The sequence below is a fragment of the Gavia stellata genome, chromosome 23, assembly GCF_030936135.1.
Source record: "Gavia stellata isolate bGavSte3 chromosome 23, bGavSte3.hap2, whole genome shotgun sequence".
In the NCBI taxonomy this organism is placed as follows: Eukaryota; Metazoa; Chordata; class Aves; order Gaviiformes; family Gaviidae; genus Gavia; species Gavia stellata.
Window position 1 is genome coordinate 4,407,263 of NC_082616.1, and position 23,254 is coordinate 4,430,516.

Genomic DNA, 23,254 nt, shown 5'->3' on the forward strand with positions numbered 1-23,254 from the left:
CATAGCATTTAAACAATATTAATTTCTTATTTTTTTAAATTACTAAATTTAAACAATATTTAAAATAGTATTTTGTAACAACTAGGGAAAAGGATAAAGGCCCCCCCCAATCTCTAATTTATGCTCAGTGATGCATTGACACTTCATTAGTTTTTCAAGTAATTTTTCTGTTTATTTTGGTTCTTCTCCAGAATTTAATCAGAGAGGGGAAACACACTACACAGCAATTTCCTGGAAAAATATCATTGTGTCAACATGCAGATGCAATAGCAAAATACGGCCAGTATTTGGGAAAAAAAAGCAAACTAAAACCTGCTTCCTTTAACCCATACTGCAGTAGAAATCAACTTAGAGTTTAAACAATACAATCCTAGGACATGCCAACTTCATAAAACCTCAAAGTCTTGGCCCTAAGCAAGCCAGAGTGTGACAAAGACAGCAGCACAAGCCCTCACATCCATCATGCCCCACACATAGGACATTTTCACCGATAGCCAACCTCTCGGTGGCCTTTGGATGAGACCTGAGTAACCAGGGACACATTCCAACTCTTATTTGTAGCCTTGAGTTGAACTTCAGTTTTTCCCAATCCTTTTAGGGCACAGATGGCACAGAAATCAATACCACAGAGCCAAACGGTGTGAATGGCAGTGAGGACCCTGATTTAGAAGCCAGTGCTTTTACTATATTCAATACAAAATCCATGTACCAAATGTGAGGCTGCAAAAAGTGGTATAAGCTTCCAATAGAAACCAGACCAAAGCTGGATATTCCTGATCTGCTAATTCAAGCCAGAAATTATGAAGTCAAACTCAATGACTGAGAAATCCCTTCACACGCTTATAAAATGCAGATCTGCACTGAAACCATGGGGGAACAACAGAAGGAGCCAAGCCATCTGGTTTGACTTCATGGCAAAAAAGAGGTACAGGAAGCAAAACACACAATGGCCCAGATCCTTGGCTACCGACTTCCAATTCCACCTGCAAACATGGACTTTAAATCACGTCAGCAGCAGGCTCCCAGCTCCAACGAGCTTCCCCGTTCCCACTGACCACACGGTGGTGCTCCCGGTGCACGCTGGCCGCAGGCAGGACCGGCTGGCACTTCCAAAAATCGGTGGGGATTTTGCTACAAAGTGGACAAGTATGGAAGGCTATTTGCAGGCTGTTGGTCATCAGAAAAGGCCTTCACCTCTTAATTTTTAAGCAACCAGCTTGAAGTTGTAGAGTTATACTAATAATACAGATGAGGTCCAGCCAAAATCCCATGCCTCAATTTGCATTCCTCTAAAATTAGCTATTGCCAGAATGTAAATTTTGTGAAATGTCCCATGCCTGAATGGGATGTTACCATTACTGAAGAAAGGGGACAAGCACTGGAGCTGCCTGGCGAGTTACTAACTCTCAGTGATATCTCTTGGGGTAACGGCTTAGCAAACATTGCTTGGTGCCCTTCTACCATGGAGATTCTGCTTTTGATCGCGTAGGTGACAGTCGAAACGTAGCCTTCCCCAGTTCTTCTGACACCGCGGTGAAACAGGGACTGGCCAAGCAGTGGAGCTGCCCATGCACACACACTGTGAACCATTCCCAGGAAGCAATGGGTGCTTCCACACTCGTGTTTTGATGTGGGTTGGGGAATGCAAGTGAAATTCATAAGCGTCTATCTCTGCTTGCTGTGCCTCGGTTCTCATCATGGAACAGTCTTAGAGTGGGAAAACTGGATTTCTTCAGATTAAACTAAACCAACACGTGCTGTCCAAGAGCCTAACCCACTCCAGTCTCTGTATTCAGTCTATCAGTGCAGAAAAGAGCTGGTCAGAAGTAAAAATACCCAACACACCTGAGGTGTGAATGCTGGGTGCTAGGCACCACCCATTTCATTCTGTGCACCTGCTCCTACCACGCTGCATCGCTTGTTAAAATAGGGGAAACCAGCAACCGCAGAGATTTACAGCACTGCAGACCTTGCCTTGTGAGAGCCTGAAGACTAAGAGCAGCACAGGATTTGCCTTTTCAAATAGTTTCTAAGTGCAGCAGGAATTTATGTTTTACCTCCTGCAAAATGAGATTTGTCACAAATGATTCTGCAGCTACACAGAGAAGAAGCACTGAAAATCAGTATACAAACAGGAGTTGGCATAAAAAGGAGCAGAGCTGTTCCTCTGCAATGTTATTAAAGAGGCTATATAAGGCCCTCAATTGAGAAGGCAAAGCCATGGAGAAATTCCTCTCCCCAGCTACTGTGAAAAGTAATAAACGCATGGCCCAGCGCCAACCTGCAGCCCTGTCCTGGGCAATGCTCCCTGTCTCTGCAGGAGCAGTTCTGCCTGAGGCACAGTGGCGTAAGGACCATTTATTACACCTTGAATTGCTACTGTACCTGCCACCTTGGAGTTGTACGCAACTCCCACGCCGCAGATGTTGTTGTTGGCAGCAGCAGACACCTCTCCCGCACACCTCGTCCCATGGCTGCAAAGGGGAAAGACAGAGACACCGTGTGAACCCCAGCTAATGCATGTGCTGAATTGAGCTGGATCACCGCGATCTTGGTTTTGCCTCATAGTCGGCTCCCAGCCCTTCGGAGGAAAACCATTCCACAGCAAACTGTGGAGTGCTGTACTTGGATACTTGGATGAGCCCATTCCTTCCTGAAGCAGGAGATAATCAGCTTCTCTGCAGTATGAGCGATGCTTGCTCTGAGGTTAACATGCATACTTATGCTTCATTTAGTCGTGAAGTTATTCAGACCTTTTCTTTTTAACTCTGTCAAACAGGTTCTGCCTTGTTAGCAACTATTAGTCAGTAGAAACAGGCCCTTGACAGACCAGTGTAAAAATAAGATCAATACCAATGCCTTTATTTTTGTGACTTGACAGTGTGACACCCATTATTTTGAACCCCACAGAATAAAGTCCGATTGTCTTTTTGCTGTTCAAACACGTATCAGGAGCGTATCCCTGCCCACACAAGGAATGCTGTGGAAAGAGGTGGGTGCAATATCAAGCTGGAGCGGCAGAAGGGAGTCACGAGGGTCACTGCACCCCTCAGCAGCAGAGCTGTGGCCTGGCTGGCCAGGCCCAAAGCTGGCCAGACCCACGGCACATGCATCCCTCTCCTCCAGTGCCTAATTCCCGGGAGAGCTGACAAGGGCTCCAGCTGTCAGCTCACAGAGCTACTGCTTTCTGCTCCAATGGGAAATGTCTCTGCTCTGACACGGAGGTCCAGGTTCGGGCTGACACGTGGCATTTCAAGAACACTTGGCATCTCTACAGTGCTTTACAGCTCTTAACAGAGACTCTTTAACTGACAGTGGCTCTGAGGCAGTCCTGCAGGAAGGCAGATTGCATTTTCCTTTCTTCTAATTCATCACAGAAATTAAACCACAGAGAAGATAAATATGGACCATATAATCTAGTTTTAAAAAAAATAGCACAGCAGCAGAGAAACTAGTGAAACCTGTGCTGCTGTCAGGTTTTTTTTAAGTTTAAGATGTTGAATCAATATGAATCCATCCTACTGTTCACATCAATCCACTCTGTGCATTAAAACTGGCGTTGCTCCTACAGCATGCTAAGGATTCATGCAATTAGCAGTGCTGTATTATAAAGGCTATACAGAGTACCAGATGAACCATCCCAGGAGGCAGCAGAATTGTTTTGTTTTAATAATCTTTTTTCTCTCTCTCTCCCTTTAAGCGCCTCTGGCAAAGGTGAGTGTAACATTAATAAAGGGGTGAGAAGCAACACATTCTTTTTCCTGCTGTACTTGGAAAAATATATTTTTAAAGGCAGCTCCTTGAAAGAAAATGACTGGCCTCGAATGTACACAGTGTCTTGATCATGAAAGGGTGAAGATCGCATGCAAGTTCCTTTTACAAAGTGGGCAGAGAGGAGAGCGATGCAGATTTCTTATTCAGCTGCTGGAGAAATGTCTTTCAACAATCAAGCAGGTTTTCCCTCATGCCCTTGTTCAAGGAACTGTGAAAAAAATATACCGTTGCTAGGCATTCATTATCTAGTCACCTGTGGGCTAGTGACAAGCCACGGAGCAGAACAAATGGCTGTGTTAAAAAATTGTCTTGACTGATGCTGGGGCGCAAAAAATCTGACGCTGCCAGGTAAGCTCTTTCTCACACAGGGGAAAAACTGTATTAGGACCTTCCTGGTGAAAAGATTTTATCAGAAGGTCCTGTCCCCCACCTCACCTCCCCAGTGCGCCAGCCCACATGATGGAAACTGCAAGCAGATCTGTTCCAGCAGCTCAGGGTTTAGATACCGTACTGCTGACTGGAGAAAAATCACATGTGAGTTAGTGCAAAAGCATTCGGTTGAATTATTAATGGCAAATAGCAGACTTTTCCAATTTAGGTCTATTTGCTGTTCATGTATCCCTGATAAATCCACTGTGGTTTCTATGAAGTGACCCATGTCATGGGCACAAATCACAGGTTTTCTCTCCAACATTCACCTGTTCACTATTATTTCAATGTTTGAAACAAGGAGATAGAAGAAGACCTACGAAAAAGTTACTTCAAAGGGAAACCACATATTAGCATGCAGAGCAAGGTTTTAATAAACATTATATAAATGCAAACACTTCACATGCACATTCGTGAAAATCTAAGGTGGGAGAGGGTGATTGAATTGAAAGTCAGTTTTGCCTTCAGCTGGTTTAAATAACAGCTGTACTAGTTACGAAAATTTCACTCTGCTTTGTCTTTGAAAACTATTTCTATTTTTAAAACCCACTGCCAATGCTATTGTGCATGCCCTTCTATTGATATATTTTAAGAGTCAGGGGTGGCACAGATTTTCATTGAGGTTCCTTTTCATCTGCTTTGAAATGCTTCTGCAGACAGCAAAGGACAGGATCCATCCCTCTTAACTTCAGCTATCCACAGGGGAGGGCTATGCAGAGCTGCAGTCAAAATAGCTGGGATGATCTGCCTGTCTCCACCACTTTAGTTGCTTGCACTGGGCAGCAGTTAAATATACAAAGCTCAGAGGGACACTTCTGTGGGGCAAACACCATCCCCCTTTTTACTCACATGACATTGTCAGCTTCTGAGCATCTGAGCATTTGCACACGGGGAAGCGTTCCCCTACTTTGGGGAACGTGCCGCTTTGCCTGCATCCAAATGTGCCAAGACCCAGCAGCAGTGCTGCAGCTCCTCCTTGACACTTGTGTCTAACACTGCAGGTAGCAAGAGCTGCTAAATCTGTTTATACAAATTCTCAATTATTATGTTGTTTCCATTGTATTGATCGTAAAACGAGAAGGAGGGCAGCAGGTGGTTTTGCCCTGTTAATAAGCGCTGTCTGGAAGCCGAGGGGAGTTCTTTCCTTGACTCAATGATATTTTGTTTGGATCCATAATAAGTAAAGGACATTTTACCTCTGAAGAATATGGGTTTCCAAGACAGTGAATAATTTTTGCCCAGCTAACTCTTATCTGGGTGACAGAATATATATAATCTCACAGCAGAAATTAATAATCTCAGCGCTCGGAGATGGGGAACCCTGAGTTGTGCCTTCTGCACGCTTACAACAAGAAATCAGAGGGCTGTACAGAAAGGCCGAGCTATCTCCGACTCCTGTGGGTACCTCCGCACTGCACAACATGGTACATGTCAAGGTACTGAATGTGGTTCAGGAGGAGTGGGTGTTAAAAATCACAGGGAGTTCCCAGAGTGGTTCCTAAAAACCACTCCGAGTGCTGTGGGGCTGCCTCTGCTTTTGGGAACAGGGCTTGGTTCAGGTTCCTTCACTGCTCCCACTGCTCCTCAGGCTCAAACACAGCCCTCCCCCATGTTGCACTCAGTGTCCCCTATCCTGGCTTGGTCCCCAAGCTGTGGGTCTGAACACAGTCAAGCAGTCCGTACGGGAAGCACAGGAATAAATCCCTTGGCTGCCCAGTCATCCACGTGCCTCTCCCTGTAACAGCAGCCGAACTGCCTGACTGCAACTCCCTGCCCGAGGCACCACGCTGTCCCCGTCCAAAACCCACCCTGCTTTGTTTCATAGGCCAGCGGCTGTTAGATAGAAAGGCCAAAGTGCTTCTAGCAGCCTTAAAAAGCACAAAGTGGAAGGGGAATCTGCGCTTACAAGCAGACCAGCTGCGATTAATGAAATACTCCATGCAAAAACCTCTCCCTTTTTTTCTTAAAGTCTAATGACACTTTGCACATGCAGCTGGCAGCTCACAAAAGCCCCTTGGTTCATCTCTTTAAAAAACAGTTCTCTGCTTCTTCTTCCACAAATCACTGGAATTGCTCACATAGAAATGTATTCTTTACGGAGAAAGGGATATTATGCTATCCTATTTTGAGTCTTATCCTCCCGCATGCATAAAATTCAATGAGAGATACATCACTGACTGCAAACTGAGCAAAATGGAGTCTTTACTGCACGTTTCTCTGAAGGGCTTTTCTGTGTAACTACTCTCTATCCAGACACACCTGTGTAGCTACACATATGGATGGACAGACTGCCACAGGCAGACAGTTGTAACCTACCAGTAACAGTAATTCAGGAGTCAGATGTTATGACAATAGCTTACATATGAGCACATTGGCTTGATTAACAGTATAGCCAAGAAATATGCAGAGAATCACATAGTCACAACTCCTCCTGAACAGCTGGATATGGTGTGTTGGTTTGCATCTTAGCCTGGACAAAACATGAAATCTTACATCTTAAAGCCTTCTTGAATTGTGCAGGCAGGAGAGGGATGCTTTATGAATGTGTTGCTCCTGTGATTTACCTTGCAAGGCAGATAATCCCCTGTCTCACCACAGAAAACTCAAGGTTCATGACAAAGAGTGCTATACTTTCTAGGTATCAATTTTTTCTGGAAAGAATAATGAAGGAAATCAGCAAAGCAATTTCTGCATTGCTCTTCTCCTCCTGACTTGAGATCCCCATCCCCTCAAGAAAAGAAATAGAAGGAAGTGTTGCAGTTCTCTGAAAACCTGAATCATGTTCTTCTCAATAATTACAGGTCAGGTCACAGATGACCATGCTGCTCACCCTCGATTCTTCACTTGGGTGCCTGAAGTTAGCCAGAGGCACCTGGGGCCAGAGACCATAACCCTTGCCACATCCAGGATGCTCGAGGCCCTTTTTAAGAGACTTTAGGAGGTAACTCTGCCTCCCGGGCCACCTTGCAGAACACATGAGGAGTGCAAACTGTGCCCCACTATAAAATACTTGATAGCAGCACAATCAGTGTTAACGGGGCTCAGCAGAACACGCTTAGTTTTATGAAGTTCCACACTGAAAAGGACACAAGCCACCATTACCCACTAAAGCTAAATTTAATTTTCCTCCGTGCTGCTCCAGAGCTAAGTGATAACTTTCTCCTACAAAGATCCTTTGCATAAATAAAGCGAGAAAGGCAGCAGACCTTCACAAATTAGAGCCCTAGTCTTTCTCTGACTTTTCATTCACTAATTGGATTCATACTAGTTTAAAAGTGTCAGATGTCCTTTCCTGAAATGAAGGAGAAATCTCATTGGCATCTTGCTTTGACTGAAAAATGGCAGGACTACAAAGGAGGACATCACAGCTCCTAAATCTGTTTGATCCATTCCAGGAAGCCTGCGTCTGAAGTGGAAGCACAGCTGCTCCACATCTTTGTTGTGCCATTCTGACAGAACTAAAATTCATTTCTTTAGAAATAAAAACAAAAAAACCCATACAAAACTTAGAGGCCATCCATACATGCATACTAAGTTAGAGATGAAAACCACATCAAATAGGCCTAAAATGTTTTTTGATAAGCACTAAGACTGAACCCTGAAACCTTTAAAAGTTTTCAATTCCTCAGTGCTGCTGCTGCTGCTGTGTAAATGCTGGCAACATCAATTATATTTACATCTAAAAGGCTTCTGGAAATTTCATTGAAAATATCCTGAAACAATTTTTATGAATTTACAGACCCTGGGGAATATGCCGCGGAGCCAGAGATGCTGGATGCTGAGATCACCAGGTAATAAACACACCTTATGGGTGTGCCTTGGATTCTGCACCCTTAACTATGTTAAATCTTGCTAGGAGCAGTTAGCCTGACAGAACGGGCTTCTTCATGGGACAGATGCAGAATCCAGGGCACAGAGTTTTTTAAAAAATAGTTGATACACATTTCTGCTCTATTCTAACCAAAAATGAGTTTGAGGAAACAAAAAAGGTCACATTTCCTAAAATCTGAAGCCTTTCCTTTTGGGCCGTTCTTATTTCTGTCATACCCTGAGGACCAGACCTTCTCCTGGTGGAAACTGGCTAAGTTCAGAACACGTTGAAGGAGGAGTGGGTCTTGGGCAATCATGATGTGTTCAGGAGAAATAACACAATAAGCACAGCTGCACTGTTGATTTCAGGTTTATAAACATAACAGAACAGGTTCCCGAGCAGTGTACATGGACTTCAATTGCTCCAGCAGCTAGAAATATCTCAGAATCAGCCCTGAAATGTTATCCATGTACACTGTCCTTAAATCACAGTGAAAAGACAGACGATTCAGAACTTACATAAGATTTAATTGTTTTTAAACTGGTCATTCTACACCATGCTGCTTTTCTGCCTTCTCAGTCTATAATCGGATGAAAAGATTTCTGCCCCCCCCCCCAAGCCTTTTCCTGTCTCCAGCTTAGTCCTTTTAAAATTAGCTAGCAGTGATACTGCGTCAGACACAGTAGATGGGAAACCAGCCAAAATTGTATTAAGCTTATACAGATTTGGGCTACCATAATGTCCTAGGATAGCTGACAGAAAACACTGTGTGGCTATCACCCATTCAAACAATTTACATATATACTCTTCTGAAGCAGCAACTTCATTTATAAACCAGTCAAAATTGTATTAAGCTTATACAGATTTGGGCTACCATAAAGTCCTAGGATAGCTGACAGAAAATACTATGTGGCTATCACCCATTCAAACAATTTACATATATACTCTTCTGAAGCAGCAACTTCATTTATAAACCATAAAATGGTTGTTCAGCGTTATCTAGAGGCTACCTAAAAACACAAATTCAGAAGTAACCTCTAATTTTCAAGCAGTAGTGAGACTGCAGCTTCTGTGTTGGCAACCACAGAATTTAGCAGAAAACAGACATGCCACAAATATCCAGCCAATGCTTATAATTTCTTAAGCAAACTAAAGTGAAGAGCAGGCTGGTCAAAACCCATTTACCTGTTAAACCAGTCATCTGTGTAGCGGGGGTATGGGTAGGGATCATTACTGCTGAAGTCGTAGCTGGCTTTGGCATTCTGCAAAACACAAAGAGGTTCAGTAAATCAGCAGAAAAACAGATGTGCAAGGCAAAGTGGAACACAAACTGAGGGGGAGCTGAGAATCGTTAGTAAACTTTGCCCTCTTCATTCTGTGAGATGCATCTGGACGCAAACCGGTCCCTGTTGTGCTATGCATTTCCCACACCAGCAAGCCTGGGTGCAAAGCCTCCTGTGGACCATAACTATTTCCAAATAGCATGGCTAATTGTGAGGTGGTGCAAGAGCTCTTACTCATCCCTCAGTCTACTACTGAGGGACTGTTCACCAACACTTACACCAAGTAGCCTAACACCTAAATACTCTTGTGGCAGGATCAAGGTTAAACCCTATTTTCCAAACAGTGGTGGAAGTGACCAGACACTTGGGTCTTCCATCATAGAACTATTTTTTAAAAACTCATTTATGGTACTACAACAAACAGTAAGATTTCTAAAAGCTTTTCAATGCCTACAAATGTAAATTTCTCAAAATTCAAATGTGAAAACTGCATTAATGGTCAGCACATATGCCTGAAAATCCCTTCATGTATTTTCTTGGTCCTTTAGTTGTCTGAACAGCTTCACAAATGCAGCTTTCAGGCACTTTGGAATATGTCATCCCATGTCTCTGCTTTCCATGTGAATCTAAATCATTCCCAATTTTGCCCCATCAGCAGAGTTAAGGACACTCAGCAACTTTTTTGATGCTATATCTGAGAAGCAAATGGAAAGTTTCAGAAAGTCAAGTGCCATCTTCTTTCTTCTCTCTTGATGAAAAAATAAATAAAGGGTGACTGAAAATTAAGCTTTTAAAAATATTTAGAAGCTTCCTCTCAAGTGTATGTTCACAGAGTTTATATTTTAATAAACACCATACTCAAGGAATGGAATTATGTTAATTCTTAATTAATGTGTACTTGTATTCTTTTTAAGATTTGGCTGAGCATGCTATTGAAGATAATTTGAGACTCGTGTATGAATAGCTTTGCTCCTAAAAACGTTCCCCTTCAGCAGATTCTCAGTTCCTGGGGTACAGGAATAGACAGTCCATTGGTAGCACCAAAGTCTTTGGGTTTTGGATTCAAAACCCCTCACTCCCAAAAACTTGTGCCAGAACGAAACAGGGACAACATTGTCCTTGATCCTTGGAGGGTAAAACTAAGTATCTCTCAAGTTACTGTACAGTGATTTTTAGGGGTGATGATTTCAGAAAGCCTGGTTGCTTATATTCAGCAAAGACAATAAATATTTTGCAGCATTTGAATGGAGCAGAGATTTGCAGAATGCCTAGCACGCGGCTGGATGCTGTTCTCCAGCTCAGGCGTAGCTGAATCCCTCTGTGAGTATCCTTATTGATCTCTCCATATCTCTAAACTAAGGCCACGATTTTCAGGCTCAAGATGCCTTCCAATAATTTCAGCTATAGCCACAAATTCTCAGTGCTTCTAAGCCTCTGTCCCCAGGTGTATGTTTAATTTACCTCTTTTAATTACCATAACTGCTTATACAGCACTTTGAATGGCATAGATTTGTATGAGCTAAGAGTAAACAGAATATGACTTTTCAGCCAGGGGAAGAAGGGGAATTTGACAGTGGTCTATAAATCATGAATAGCACACAGAAGATGGACAGGGAGTTATTATTTACAACTTCTCATAATACAGGAACTAGTGGGAATCCATAGAAATTACCAGAGGCATGATTTAGAAGAAGCAGACAACAAGAAGTAGTACTTTTCCACAGAATACGTAATGAGTTACAAAATTCATTGCCCCCCAGCAATACAGAGGTTAAAAGCCTAATGAAATCAAAAGGTGGTTAGACAAATTGACGGAAGAGAAACCTGGAAGGACTATTAGATGCTGCGCTCCCTCCTTCTCCAACAGTCCATAAGACAGCGAATGCTAGAAGGTGGGAGGCCCTAATCAGGTAGATACCACCCATACCGCTCCCCAGGCAGCCACTACTGGCTGCTGTTGGAGGCAGGATCCTGAGCTAGAAGACTTTGGGCCTCACCCAGTGCGCCTGGCAAAAGCCATATGGCACAAACATCCCATCTTAATGCAAGAGAGGAAGTTTGGATTCTGCAGTGTCCAGGGGAGCTGTGACAAGGGATCAGGTCCCTGCAAGGGACCAGGTTTCATCCAATACATGGCAGTAAAAAGGAAAGAGCTTGTTAACAGAAGATCCAGTCCTGTTATTTATTAACAAGTGCAGTATCTACTCCTAGCAGGACAAGCTGGAGAACCACATCCTATAGTAAGGTCAAAACAGAAATGACGACTCTCTCTGAGTAATTTAATTAGCAGCTAAAACCTGCTCTGTCACAGAGTCTACCTTGGCAACCTTTGGAGAGAAATACATTTCAGTCACAAATTAAAGAAACTTTCTTACACTACTGCCTTGGACTAGACATGGCCTGGAAACTAGGCAGGCTGCAAATAACCAAGCTTAGTTCCAGTGATGCCAGATCAGTTCTTTCAGGTAGGTATGGTCTAACTCAGTACTAAATATAATTAGTTCAATATATTGCCAGCTTCTTATTCAGTCAGAACTTCTGTTTTCACTCTAGAAATATTGTGCAGATGAGAATTTAAACTCAGTCATGGGTCAGCTGTGGTTTTTCTCCCATCTGGAAGAAATGCAGCCCTGCTTACATAGACCCTAAGCTCAAAGGGGGTCTGGTGAGGCTGATTTTTCAGGACATCATCAGAAATGCAAGCACCTCGTGGTAGCTATCAACCGCTCTTGACACTAGAATTCCCTTATGCAAAGAATTACAGATGGAAAAGCCCTTCTAGCTGTGCAGATGTACCACTCGTGTCCAGAGCAGTGATAGGCAAAGGGATTCCAGCATGAACGATTCAGCCACCCGACAGCAGACTGCAGCTCTGCTCTATGTCCCACGTCACCAAATGTCAGCTTATGGAAAGGTTGCTTTAGGCAGGCTCTAAACAAACTTGTGCAGCACTCTTCCACATCCTGTAGCTTTTACTCGCTTGATTTTGGATCACTGCACTCAAAGGAAAAAGATATCTAATGTAGCAAGAACCATCCACAAAGTGCAAAATTAAGATGAATTCTTAGAAAGAAAACAACTGCTGACTGCTCAATTTATCTTCATTAGGGTCTTTGAGAAAAGACAGTGAGTTTCGGCTTCATGAAGGAATATTCCGCCCACACTATGGAAGCAGAGGAAAGGGTAATGAAACAGCAGCGACAAGTACAAATGGACTGCTTCAAGTTCCTAATTTAAAGATCAAATCCACAAATACCTAAGCTTCAACCTTTTTTATTTTTATTATTTTTTTTAAAAAGCACAAACCAGTGACAAATTAAATCAGTTTCAATAGCGGACCAAAAAGGGAACTGCTTCAGTGGATAGCTAAAATATTTCATCTTGTCTTTTGGGAAGCGAATATTAAAATCTGTGGTCTGCCATTCTCCTCCACAGACTGGACTCTCCAGCAGGCAGCAGGAGCGAATTTATTGCTAACATGGAGATTTAATCAGGGTAGGAACCCAGGAGGTAGCAACCAAAGCCTGTGCAGATGAGGATCTGCAACAGCACACTGAAATGAAAATATTTTGCTTTTCAATTCAGGTGGTTCAGTTTCCAGTTTTAATGCCAAACTAGTCTACTGGCAGCTACTTCTCTTCAACTTTAAGTGTCTAATATTTGGTTTTCAGCATCTAAGGTAGTTGCCTGTTTCTTTTCCTCTAGGGAGCAACTCAAGCCACCAACCTTAGGCACTGATCATAGATTGCGGTCTAGGCTTCAACTACTCATTAGCCATACAGTGTCAGAATGAGATGAATCCTATCCCTCATCCTCAATCAAAACCAGTTCATTGTTGCAAAGTGATTTGAACCTGATGTTTATCAATCACCACACAATTACTTATAAATGTCTATTATGTAATAAAAATGCTATTATAGAGAGGAATGGTATTGTATTTTAAGGCATATCTCTCTCTTTGCTTTCGAGCCTCTACCCCAAATAGGATGCTAACAGAAGAGTACTGGGTCAGATGATGAGATTCTTTCAATCATTTATTAAGTAATGGCTTGTATACCATGAAATGAATAGATTACTTTTGCCTGTGTATAAAATTCTGCTTCCCTTAAAAATAAGCTTAGACTGGCATTTTCCAAAGGATTGCCCTGTACTTTCTAAAACATACGCAGTAAAATCTTCTGTGTAAAACATTCATTATGTAAAATATGACAATAACAATAAATCAGCTGTCCCATGTGTTGCTCAGATTTGTAATAAAATTATGTACCTTGAATAATGCAGCAAGCCCATAAATTTTTATATGGCTTTACAAGCCTCTGAAGGGTAATTCTCGTACACTTCTCTTTTTTTCTGTAACTCAAGAAATGTGCCTATGCTCACATGCTAGTCCAGGAGACAAACAATTAAAGACACATGTCCCACTGGCCACAGTCTGATTCTATTCATGATGTTAAAGCACTGGTGAATTTAGCCCAGAGACATGTATCTTTTAAAAGAAGAGAAACATTTTTAACACAGGTGGCATCTGGTCTTACCCTCTTCAGGCAACTTCAAACCCTTAGAGATCTGAGGCAGAAAGATACCTTTTGCTTGTTTGATTTCTTTACTGATCCAAAGAGCAAGCAAACCCCTGGGCTCAAATTACAACATATAACATCTCAGAGAAACTGTACTAAAAGAACACCGAACGTCACATGGTGGAAAAATGAAATTCAGTTTTGTACACACAAGCTTAAGAAAATGGAATATGCTCACCAGGAGGTGAAAAAGGAGACGTGATATTTTGCCTAGGAGGGGTGCTATAAGGCTTAAAGGTCATTAATGAAAAACAGAGGCACTGTTGCTAAGTCAGCAGTCATACACTAAGCCCTCTCCTCTCTGCCATGGGAAGTGCGCTGTTCTATTTTGTTTTGGTTTGTGGGGTTTTTTTAAATGGAAATGAAGAAACCTGCAACTTCTTAAATAGCTCTGCCTCCACATGAACCAATTTACAGGTCCTATATTACTCTCCAGCAAATTCAGAGCTGCGTTCAAGACCTTGTCAGTATATCCACAACATAATAGGCTACATTCAAAAATATTAACCTTAAAGGCCGAAGTCCCTGCTGGTGAATATCATCATCTCCCTCCAGAAACATAAGCCTTTTCCCCAGTTCTTACAGGTACATCATAAAAGTAAAAATACTCAGACAGACAACACCAGCGAGATCTTTAATGAATAAGACAGCAGCACACTTTTCTGCCATCCTCCTTTTCAAAACAGTCACAGAATAATACATCAGAGCATCATTTGAAACGGATGAAGTAGAGAAGTGTGCTGGGCCCTGAATAATACTTGAGGTGCCCACAAACCCTCCTGGTAGTCTAGTTTCAGGCATTCATTAAAGGCCCTGCCTGGCCACAGAACGAGCAAGTACAGAGCACACTGCAGTGGCGATTTCGTCTTCCTTTATCACTGAAAAAGCTCTTATTTCAATTTCCTTAACACTCATCAAACATCTGGGATTAGGTCAAAAGAAAAACTAGTGGCATTATAGCCAAAATAGGATAAACTGACTACAAACAACAGGTGACTGCTGCTGAATTTCGAACAGTAGAAATATTTGAGGTAACAAGTAGTAACAATTCTAATAATCCAGTTATTAGAATATATAGGAACACATGTTCACTGTCTCACCTATGATGCAGCTTCTTATTTTGCAAAGCTGAAACTTTTTCACAGCTTAGGTTTAAAAACAAATAAACAAACAAAAAACGCAGCTGAAAAAGACAGGGGGTCTCCTTTTAACATTTATATTTCTCTTCATTAAGGTAGCATTATTCTTAAAGTAACAGTTATGAAGAGAAATTGCTTCACCGAGATCATCTTACATTGTATTCTCTTTCTGGATTAGACAGATTTCCTTTGTCAAGTAACTGATGATCTTCTCTACATATCACATGGCACTGCAGTGTCACACAACCTCTTCTTTTACTTTTCCCCCACTAACTTCTTTCCTATCTTCCCTGCAGACAAAAGCAGAAACCAACACAAGTGACGCTGCCGGCTGGTGCTCTTCAGCATGTGAGCATCTTCACAAAGGAAGGCTGCAGCTGCCCGGCAGAAAAGGACCTGGGGGTGCAGGTCAACAGCCGGCTGGACACGAGCCGGCAGTGTGCTCAGGTTGCCAAGAAGGCCAACAGCATCCTGGCCTGTATCAGAAACAGTGTGGGCAGCAGGAGTAGGGAGGTGATGGTGCCCCTGTACTCGGCGCTGGTGAGGCCGCACCTCGAATGCTGTGTTCAGTTTTGGGCCCCTCACTACAAGAAGGACATTGAGATGCTGGAGCATGTCCAGAGAAGGGCGACGAAGCTGGTGAGGGGTCTGGAGCACAAGTCCGATGAGGAGCAGCTGAAGGAGCTGGGGGTGTTCAGTCTGGAGAAGAGGAGGCTGAGGGGAGACCTCATCGCTCTCTACAACTGCCTGAAAGGGGGTTGTGGTGAGGTGGGTGTTGGTCTCTTCTCCCAAGTGACAAGTGATAGGACAAGAGGAAATGGCCTCAAGTTGCACCAGGGGAGGTTCAGGCTGGATATGAGGAAAAATTTCTTTACTGAGAGAGTGGTGAAGCACTGGAAGAGGCTGCCCAGGGAAGTGGTGGAGTCACCATTACTGAAGGTGTTCAAGGAACGTGTAGACGTGGCGCTTCAGGACATGGTTTAGTGGACATGGTGGGGTTGGGTTGATGGTTGGACTTGATGATCTTGCAGGTCTTTTCCAACCTTAATGATTCTGTGATTCTGTAAACAAACTATTTCACATGGGGATAAGGCACCTGAGCAGTACAGCAGTGACGTGTACCACACAGGTAGATCTAAGCCAAAATTTTTTCAAGCTTCAAAGAAGAGACAAAATTATCAATTCAATTCTTAGGTACCACGACTGTTGAGTGTTTTCCCAGTATAGTAAAGCAAATGAAAGTCCAAATGCTTCCAGCTAAAAGCCATCTAACTCTCTGCGGCTGTTTGCTAATGCTTGTCTCAGAGGTATACAGTCAAACAGGACGAAAATAAAGGATCACAGAGACTCAGAGAAAATTTAGATTGGGCAGATTTTTTAAAGGAGTGGAGAATTATTATTTTTTTTTCCTAACAAAGTTTTATAAATAAAATGAGCTTATTGAAATACCCTCCATTTCCTCTCCCCTGCATCTCCACCTGACATAGGAAAAAGCCTAAGAAATTGAGGCAGGCATGAGACTGTTAAAAAGCAAGCAGCCAAATGAACTTTTGCTTATAATAAAGAGGCTGCTTCACAAGTCACCTCTTGGCATTCTTAGCCTGCTCCACAATTTTCAGGTTGATGTGGAGGAAACCTGAAGCACATCACCGGTTGTTAATTACTTGGAGTCAGAGCTCTGAAGGTAAAAGCAAGTTAACCTACAAAAAAAAAATGAAACCTATTTCTGCTCAGCCAAACATTCCTTAATTTTCAGAGGGGGTGCACAAGAATCTTTAAGCTATACCTGCAACATACTGAAGGGGTACTGAATGTTCATAGGGAAGCACATTGCTAAGACAATGAAATTAATAAAATAAAAATAAATGAAGCAACTAGTTAAAGATTTTCAGGGCAAGTAGCAAATTCAAAGCTTTAAAGCTTCAGACTATGGAATGAACTCCTTGATTTCTTTAATTCGGGGGGGAAAAAGAAAAAAACGCACATCTGAGTTGCTAGAGATATATGAGCCATTAAATTATTCTATCATGCTAGCAAATACAAAGAGTGCAATGACTTTTACTGAAAAATACCGTGAACACACACTTCATCTAGCTTTAGTGTTCCATTTTATTAAAAGCCTGGCCCACGTTCCCTTTCTAATACATGGGTTTCTTTCCCCCTTCAGATACTTTGATTATGTATTCGTGCGACCTACTGAAGTTGAGAGAGTAATAGAGGTATAAAGCTGGCAGCAGAGAAATGAAGTTCAGGTCCATTATTCTCAGTTATATTCCTGTAAGAAATAACTGACAAGTTTGTCAGTACATCAAATATGTGTTGGGCACTGAGCTGCAGTAAAGGTTGTGTTTGCAGTGTTTTGATGGCAGCCAGCACTTACAGCCTCTTGGAGGGATGAGCTGGAAAAGAAGTGGACCTAAGCAGTCTTGCTCCTCTCAACGAGCCTGATCAAACTCTACCAAACTCTGCCACGGGCTCTCCCACCAAACCTAGCAGGCAGGATTCAGATCACGCTCAGCGTAAAGGTGTCTTAAGTGGCACGTGGTGGATAAGGGACAATTTTTTCCATCAGTGAAAGAAAATCTATAGCTCAGAGTTTGCAGTATAAACTCAGCAGTCATTTGAACCCAGTTGTTTAGCATGACATGGTCTGGGTGAAGAGCGGCCACTTGCACTGGGAGACCAAACACTTCCCTGCTGCTGTGTGTGGCTAGCAGGAGTTGGCACCCACATCGCTCTCTGTGACTGCAAAGGCATCGCAGCCAGAGTCATTAAAAACAGATCAATTATCAGCAATGCTCACAGCAAAGTGCAGGAATATTGGACACGCGGGTATAATGGCACTCATGAAACAAACTTGTGAGGATATTAAGGGTGGCCACTTCAACAGGTTACACCAACCCTGTTGTTACAAAACAGGCAAACTGCAGCTTTGCAAAGAGGGAAATCAAAGTGGCTTAGATGGTTTGGGGAGTTAGCTACAACAGCCAGACCTGGTCCACGGTGGTTATGGAGAGGGGAGGACACAGCAAGATATTCTGGTGATACGGAAGAACTGAAAGTAAGAACAGATGAGACAGAAAAGTGGTTGGGCATTTTCCTTCTTCTGAAAGGTTTCTCAGCTGACGAGAGAAGAAACCACTAACAACTGCTCAGCTGATGTTTCACCTAAATTGCATGAATATGGAAGATGATGAATGGACACATAGAAGTGACATTGTAGGTGACTCAAAAGGAGGTGAACAATTCAGAGAGAAGACTCAAAAAACTTAATGCAAACTATTGTCTCCATTCCTTTCATCACAAAAGGCAAACACAGGTTGATTTACATGCCTTAGAGTTAAAAGGTCTTGAAGATCTATTCTGTTTTATTCCAGTTGCATGCTGACCTCCTTAGCATAGTTTGAGAGCATCCCAGGGGAATATTAATAATGTGACTAATACCTGTCAAGACATGCTGTGTTCTCAGGGATTTTAATGGACCAATTTATATGCTTTTGCATTAATGAAAAAGTTTGCATTGTTTATTCCATGTGGAATCAGCAAAACCAAGAGACAGGTAAATCCAAAATTTCAGGGAGAGAAAGTGGGATCTTCAGAACAGACATTCTCATGTAAATCGACACACACCTCATTTTCCAAGTGTTTATGCTTTTAAATAGTACATGACCATTCTAGGTTTTTCTCTTAAAGATTAGTATATTTGATCATAGTTAGTATTTTCACAGTAACTTACTGGATGCGTAAATTTAAGAAAAGTCCTAGACGTCATTAGCTGACCGAAAGAGCCACAATTACGTCAGTCAGACATGGTATCACTGTTGACTAATTCTGCAACGGAGTTAAGTGCCACTGAATTAAAATTATTTAGTTTCTCATGAGAAGTAATTCTAAAAAACGTCTGGTAGCATTGAAATTATGAAGTCCTTGAACATACCACAGCCTTTGTGCTCTCCTTTGTACATATTCAAAGAAAGATTCACCTCCTTTAATAAAATCCAGACTGCAACCTGCCTGCAGAACATTTCCAGCAATCCCCAATCAACATCAAAGCTTATGAGGAAGGACAGCACAGGGAACGCGTGACTGAGGTATGCACTACCACATCCATTTAACTTTCACCAAATAACAGCTACACAGCACTGGAAGCAACCGAAGTTTCATCAAATACAAGCTCGCTCCTGTTCTACAGTAAAACATGTTATCCTGGGCAGTCATGTTTCCACAGCTCTTGGTATCATTATTTGCTCAGTTGAAGCTAGAAACCTATGCCTCTTACTGTGATGATTAAAAAAAAAGGAATACACAGTAGAACAAACATTACAAACCTGTTATTTATACGATCTGCCAAATTTCTGATTGCTCTGAACTTAATGGAAAAACTACCAGTGACTTCAATGAGGCCAACGTTTTATTAGACATTGTGCACTGCTATTCTGTTCCACTGTAGATGTTCATTATGCTTATTGCTTCTGTTGGGAATGCAACAGAAATGAAGAACATTATCTCTAAATCAAAGCAATGTGAAATAGGGCAGGCATATAAAAATATCTTAACCACCTACATAGCTACTAAGAAGTAAAATATTAATATGGAGAACATAAATGCATGCAACAAAAAAATCAAACAATACAAAGCAAACCACCATGGCAAGATGAAGTACCAGGACAGAAAAAATTGAATTAATTTCAAATGAATCAAATTAATTTACAGGCACAGTGAAGGAGAAGTGTTTAAAGTATTGGACATCACCTGCATCTTTATCTACTGTATTTAGGCTATTATGGTTTCGCAGAAGAAAGCGGACTCCTCGTGCCTCCCTGCTCTCCTCTTCTGCAAGTCTGGCTTTTCCAAAGGCTTGGCCAAAACTCTCCTTTGAAAACCAGTTGCATGCCCACTAGTTAACAGTGGGTGTGAGACTCTCCTTGCCAAAATCATCACTGGGCCTGAAAGCCTCTCCCTAACACCTGGCAAATTTTGATGAAGCTTTGCGAGGGACTAGTGTTACTCACATACACCATCTAATTCAGACTTCCCTGGTGATACCTTGGTAGCCAAAATGTAACTACAGCATGAATTTTAATTAACTGCCATTTCAATGCTGATGGATATTCAGGGATTTCAACATTGGTTAGTGTATTTTAACAGTATGAGCAGTTAAAATAACTGTTCTCTAAAAAAGAGAAATTATAAAAAAGCTTTCAAATAGAAAAAAATCTTCAAAAATGTTTTTTGCCTTTTTCAGCCCAAAATGTGGTATTTCCACTTTGGGGAAACAGAAGCTCTTTATTTAATTTTGTTGAAACTGGTTTTAAAATTACATGGCATGCACTGCCTCCAGGGGACCGTGTACCTGACCCTGTTCTCCCAAGTGGACCATGCACCAGAGTGAGATTTTGTTCCTGCCGTTTTAATTCAGCGTGTTCTAGAAGTCAAAAACTTAAAATGAGATTGAACTGATCAAAAATAAAAATATTTCACTTTTACTTTCCCATGGGCACTTTGATTTTATAAAACACTCACCTTTTCTAGCAAAAACATTGTTCTAATGGAAGATTTCTGGCCAGTTCTAAAAGCTAATTGGTCTGCAGAAAGGGAGGTAATAAAAAACCAAAACAAAGCAATGCCAGGTCTCTCCATGGCAAACAGTGAGGACTAACATCTTTCCTCTACTTTTCTTGTCCAAATAAAAGAAGAAAATATTTCCAAAAACTTACTTGGAGAAGCCCTGGAGAGAGGCACAAGCCAATTTCAAAAGCACCAGCCAGAACTGATGCAGAAATATCCTTATCTGCTCTCTTCCACCCCTGTGCATTTCTCATTTCAACAATCTTAATTTACTTTCCACGGATGATGCCTTAAGTGAAAATTAATACCACTGCTTAATGATTAAAGCGATTAACCACCTTGCACTTTCTCAGTGTGCAGCTGATTAATTAAGTACATTGATTATAGAGCAAAATAAATGCTGTGGACAATGTGTGGTCTTTAGCTTGCAAAGCGAGTGTCTTTGGCACCATCTCACATTGCTTGCACACCAGGCATGCATTTAACTTGAAGATTATCCCTTTCAGGTGGTTCTAATATAGAATAAAGCTAGAAACTTTTTGCAGCATTCATTGCTCTGAAAATAATCTCAGGCAAATGCAACAACAATACACTAGTATCTTCCTGATTCCAAAGGAATTGTACTTTGAGGAGATTTTATAGCTGGTATAAATCAATGCATCCCCCTGAAGAGGCCAGCATCAGTGGAGCAATGCCAACTCCAGCTGTATAGATGGTGCTAAGTACCAAGCCCCAGAACTTGCCAAGCATTCAGGGTCCAGATCTCTCATAACGGGCTTTAGCAAAGCAGTTAGAATAACATCTTTCGGTGTGAGAAACCCAGTTTTCAGCTGCAAACACAGCTCTGTATGTGACACAAATCATCTCTCCTTAAGGCAATCGCATCTCCTTCACAGGTTGCAACCTCCTTTGCAGAAAAAGCCTCTTTCTATGCCCTCTGGCCTTATGAAACGATCCAGAGGAGAAACAGTCTTCAAATTCTTTTTGCTGTTCCATCTTTTTAATTGAGTTGAAATCTAGAAAGCTTTGATAACATCTACAATTACAAAACATTTCTATCTTTCATGAAGTAAGATGACACTGACATCTCCTTTATGCAGCACGTGGCTGTGCTCATATTAAGTAGCCATAAGGCAGAGAAGAGGAACTATACAATCATCATCTTTAGATCACAGCACACGAGCTCCACTGTAACAAGTACCTGCAAAAACAGTTACTGTCAGGAGAGGGGAGGAGGAGAGGACTGTTTGAGGGATCCCATTGTGTTTTCCAAGATGTGAAGCACTTTCTGTGTGTGGTAAACCCAGCACAGCATTCCAAGTACGCAGAGAACCTCATTTGCCTGGCTGACCTTATCAGAGGAGGCATCACCTCTTTTTCAACCTTTTGTATGTTTGGAGGAAAAACCAGATTGCACAGAACAGAGAGATGAGCCCAGAAGCTGCTCCTGCACAGAATAACAGAAAAAAATAGCCAAGTCTGAAACGGATAACTTCATTCTCTTCCCAGTAACTTCTAATTTATGTCGGTGAAACTTCATTGTCTTGCATGTCTTGAATGATTATCTTCTAAATGCTAAACCCAGCCTCCTAGCTGCCAGAAGCCACCCGAACAGCATAAACAGCCCAACGGAAGGCCATCAGTTTCGGTTGCTAAGGCATCAGTCAGCCTGGCATTTAAACACTTGACCCATCCTTCTATCCTGGCAAAATAGAGGTTTTATTTTGTCTCAACAATTTCTTGATGAAATTTCTGCCGCAACCTACTTTAACAGCATCCATCAAACAGTGCGCTTACTAGATTTTCAGTGTTAGTAGAAGGATGTTTGTGAATTTATCCCAGTTTTTGGTTGATAATTTTTAATTGTTATGCTAGTGTTTATTTTAGAAAACCTATTAGCAAAAAACCCAACCCCAAAGCAATGCCAAAAAAACCAAATGAAACCAAACAATCTAAAATCCAATTAGTGGTGAAACATCTGAAACAGTTTATTCTGCCCCTTATTTTGTGATAACTTAAGTATTATTTCAACATTGCAATTAAAAATAGGTACTAGCATCAATGGCCAGCATTCAGAGTTTGCCCATAAAATCCTTTAATGTATTAGCAGGGAAGCTTTATTGACATTAGGCATCTAGTGCACGTGCTCAATAACCCTTTGAAATGCAGTAGGAGATGGCAGTGTAACTGTCTCAGGCTCTTTTGAAAATCATGCCATAGGAATCCGATCTCATAAAGCTAACTGAAATCATTTGCTGACGCCAGGCAAGGATGAACCCGACTCTGCGATGGTTTGGCTTTACGTTCCCTGTGGATCCCCTGGGCTGATATTAACGACAGTGCAGAGACACTGGGAGCTTTTCAAGGTCTTCAGAGGGTTTCCAACAAATTTCTGTCTCGGAAGGGCAACGTTTTTCTCACCACGAGTTATAGGTGAACTCTATTTGACTTGGGCAGTTACATCAGCTGGGATTTCTGTGGGGCAGATCATCAGGGTCAAAGCAGCATGGTTCAATAGATGTCAATGGAGCTTTGTCAACTTACAAAACCCCACAATTAGGCCCCAGTGATTTTAGTGGGGATACTGATAATTTATACTGGTAAATCATTGAGATCAGGTGCTCAGCCTCCAGAACAATTTGCTGGTCCTTTCGGTAGCATGCAGGGAGGCCA

At 41.9% G+C, this 23,254-nt stretch overlaps 1 protein-coding gene across 1 annotated transcript in view; it reads right to left on the reverse strand.

The window, feature by feature from the left end:
• Positions 1-23,254, reverse strand: part of PCSK2 (proprotein convertase subtilisin/kexin type 2) — a 105,175-nt gene that overhangs the window by 21,869 nt on the left and 60,052 nt on the right. The window contains exons 6-7 of the mRNA XM_059828505.1: positions 9,200-9,276; positions 2,386-2,474 (exon numbers count right to left, since the gene is read on the reverse strand). Coding sequence (XP_059684488.1) covers positions 2,386-2,474; positions 9,200-9,276 — 166 coding nt within the window. The remainder of the gene's footprint in view (positions 1-2,385; positions 2,475-9,199; positions 9,277-23,254) is intronic.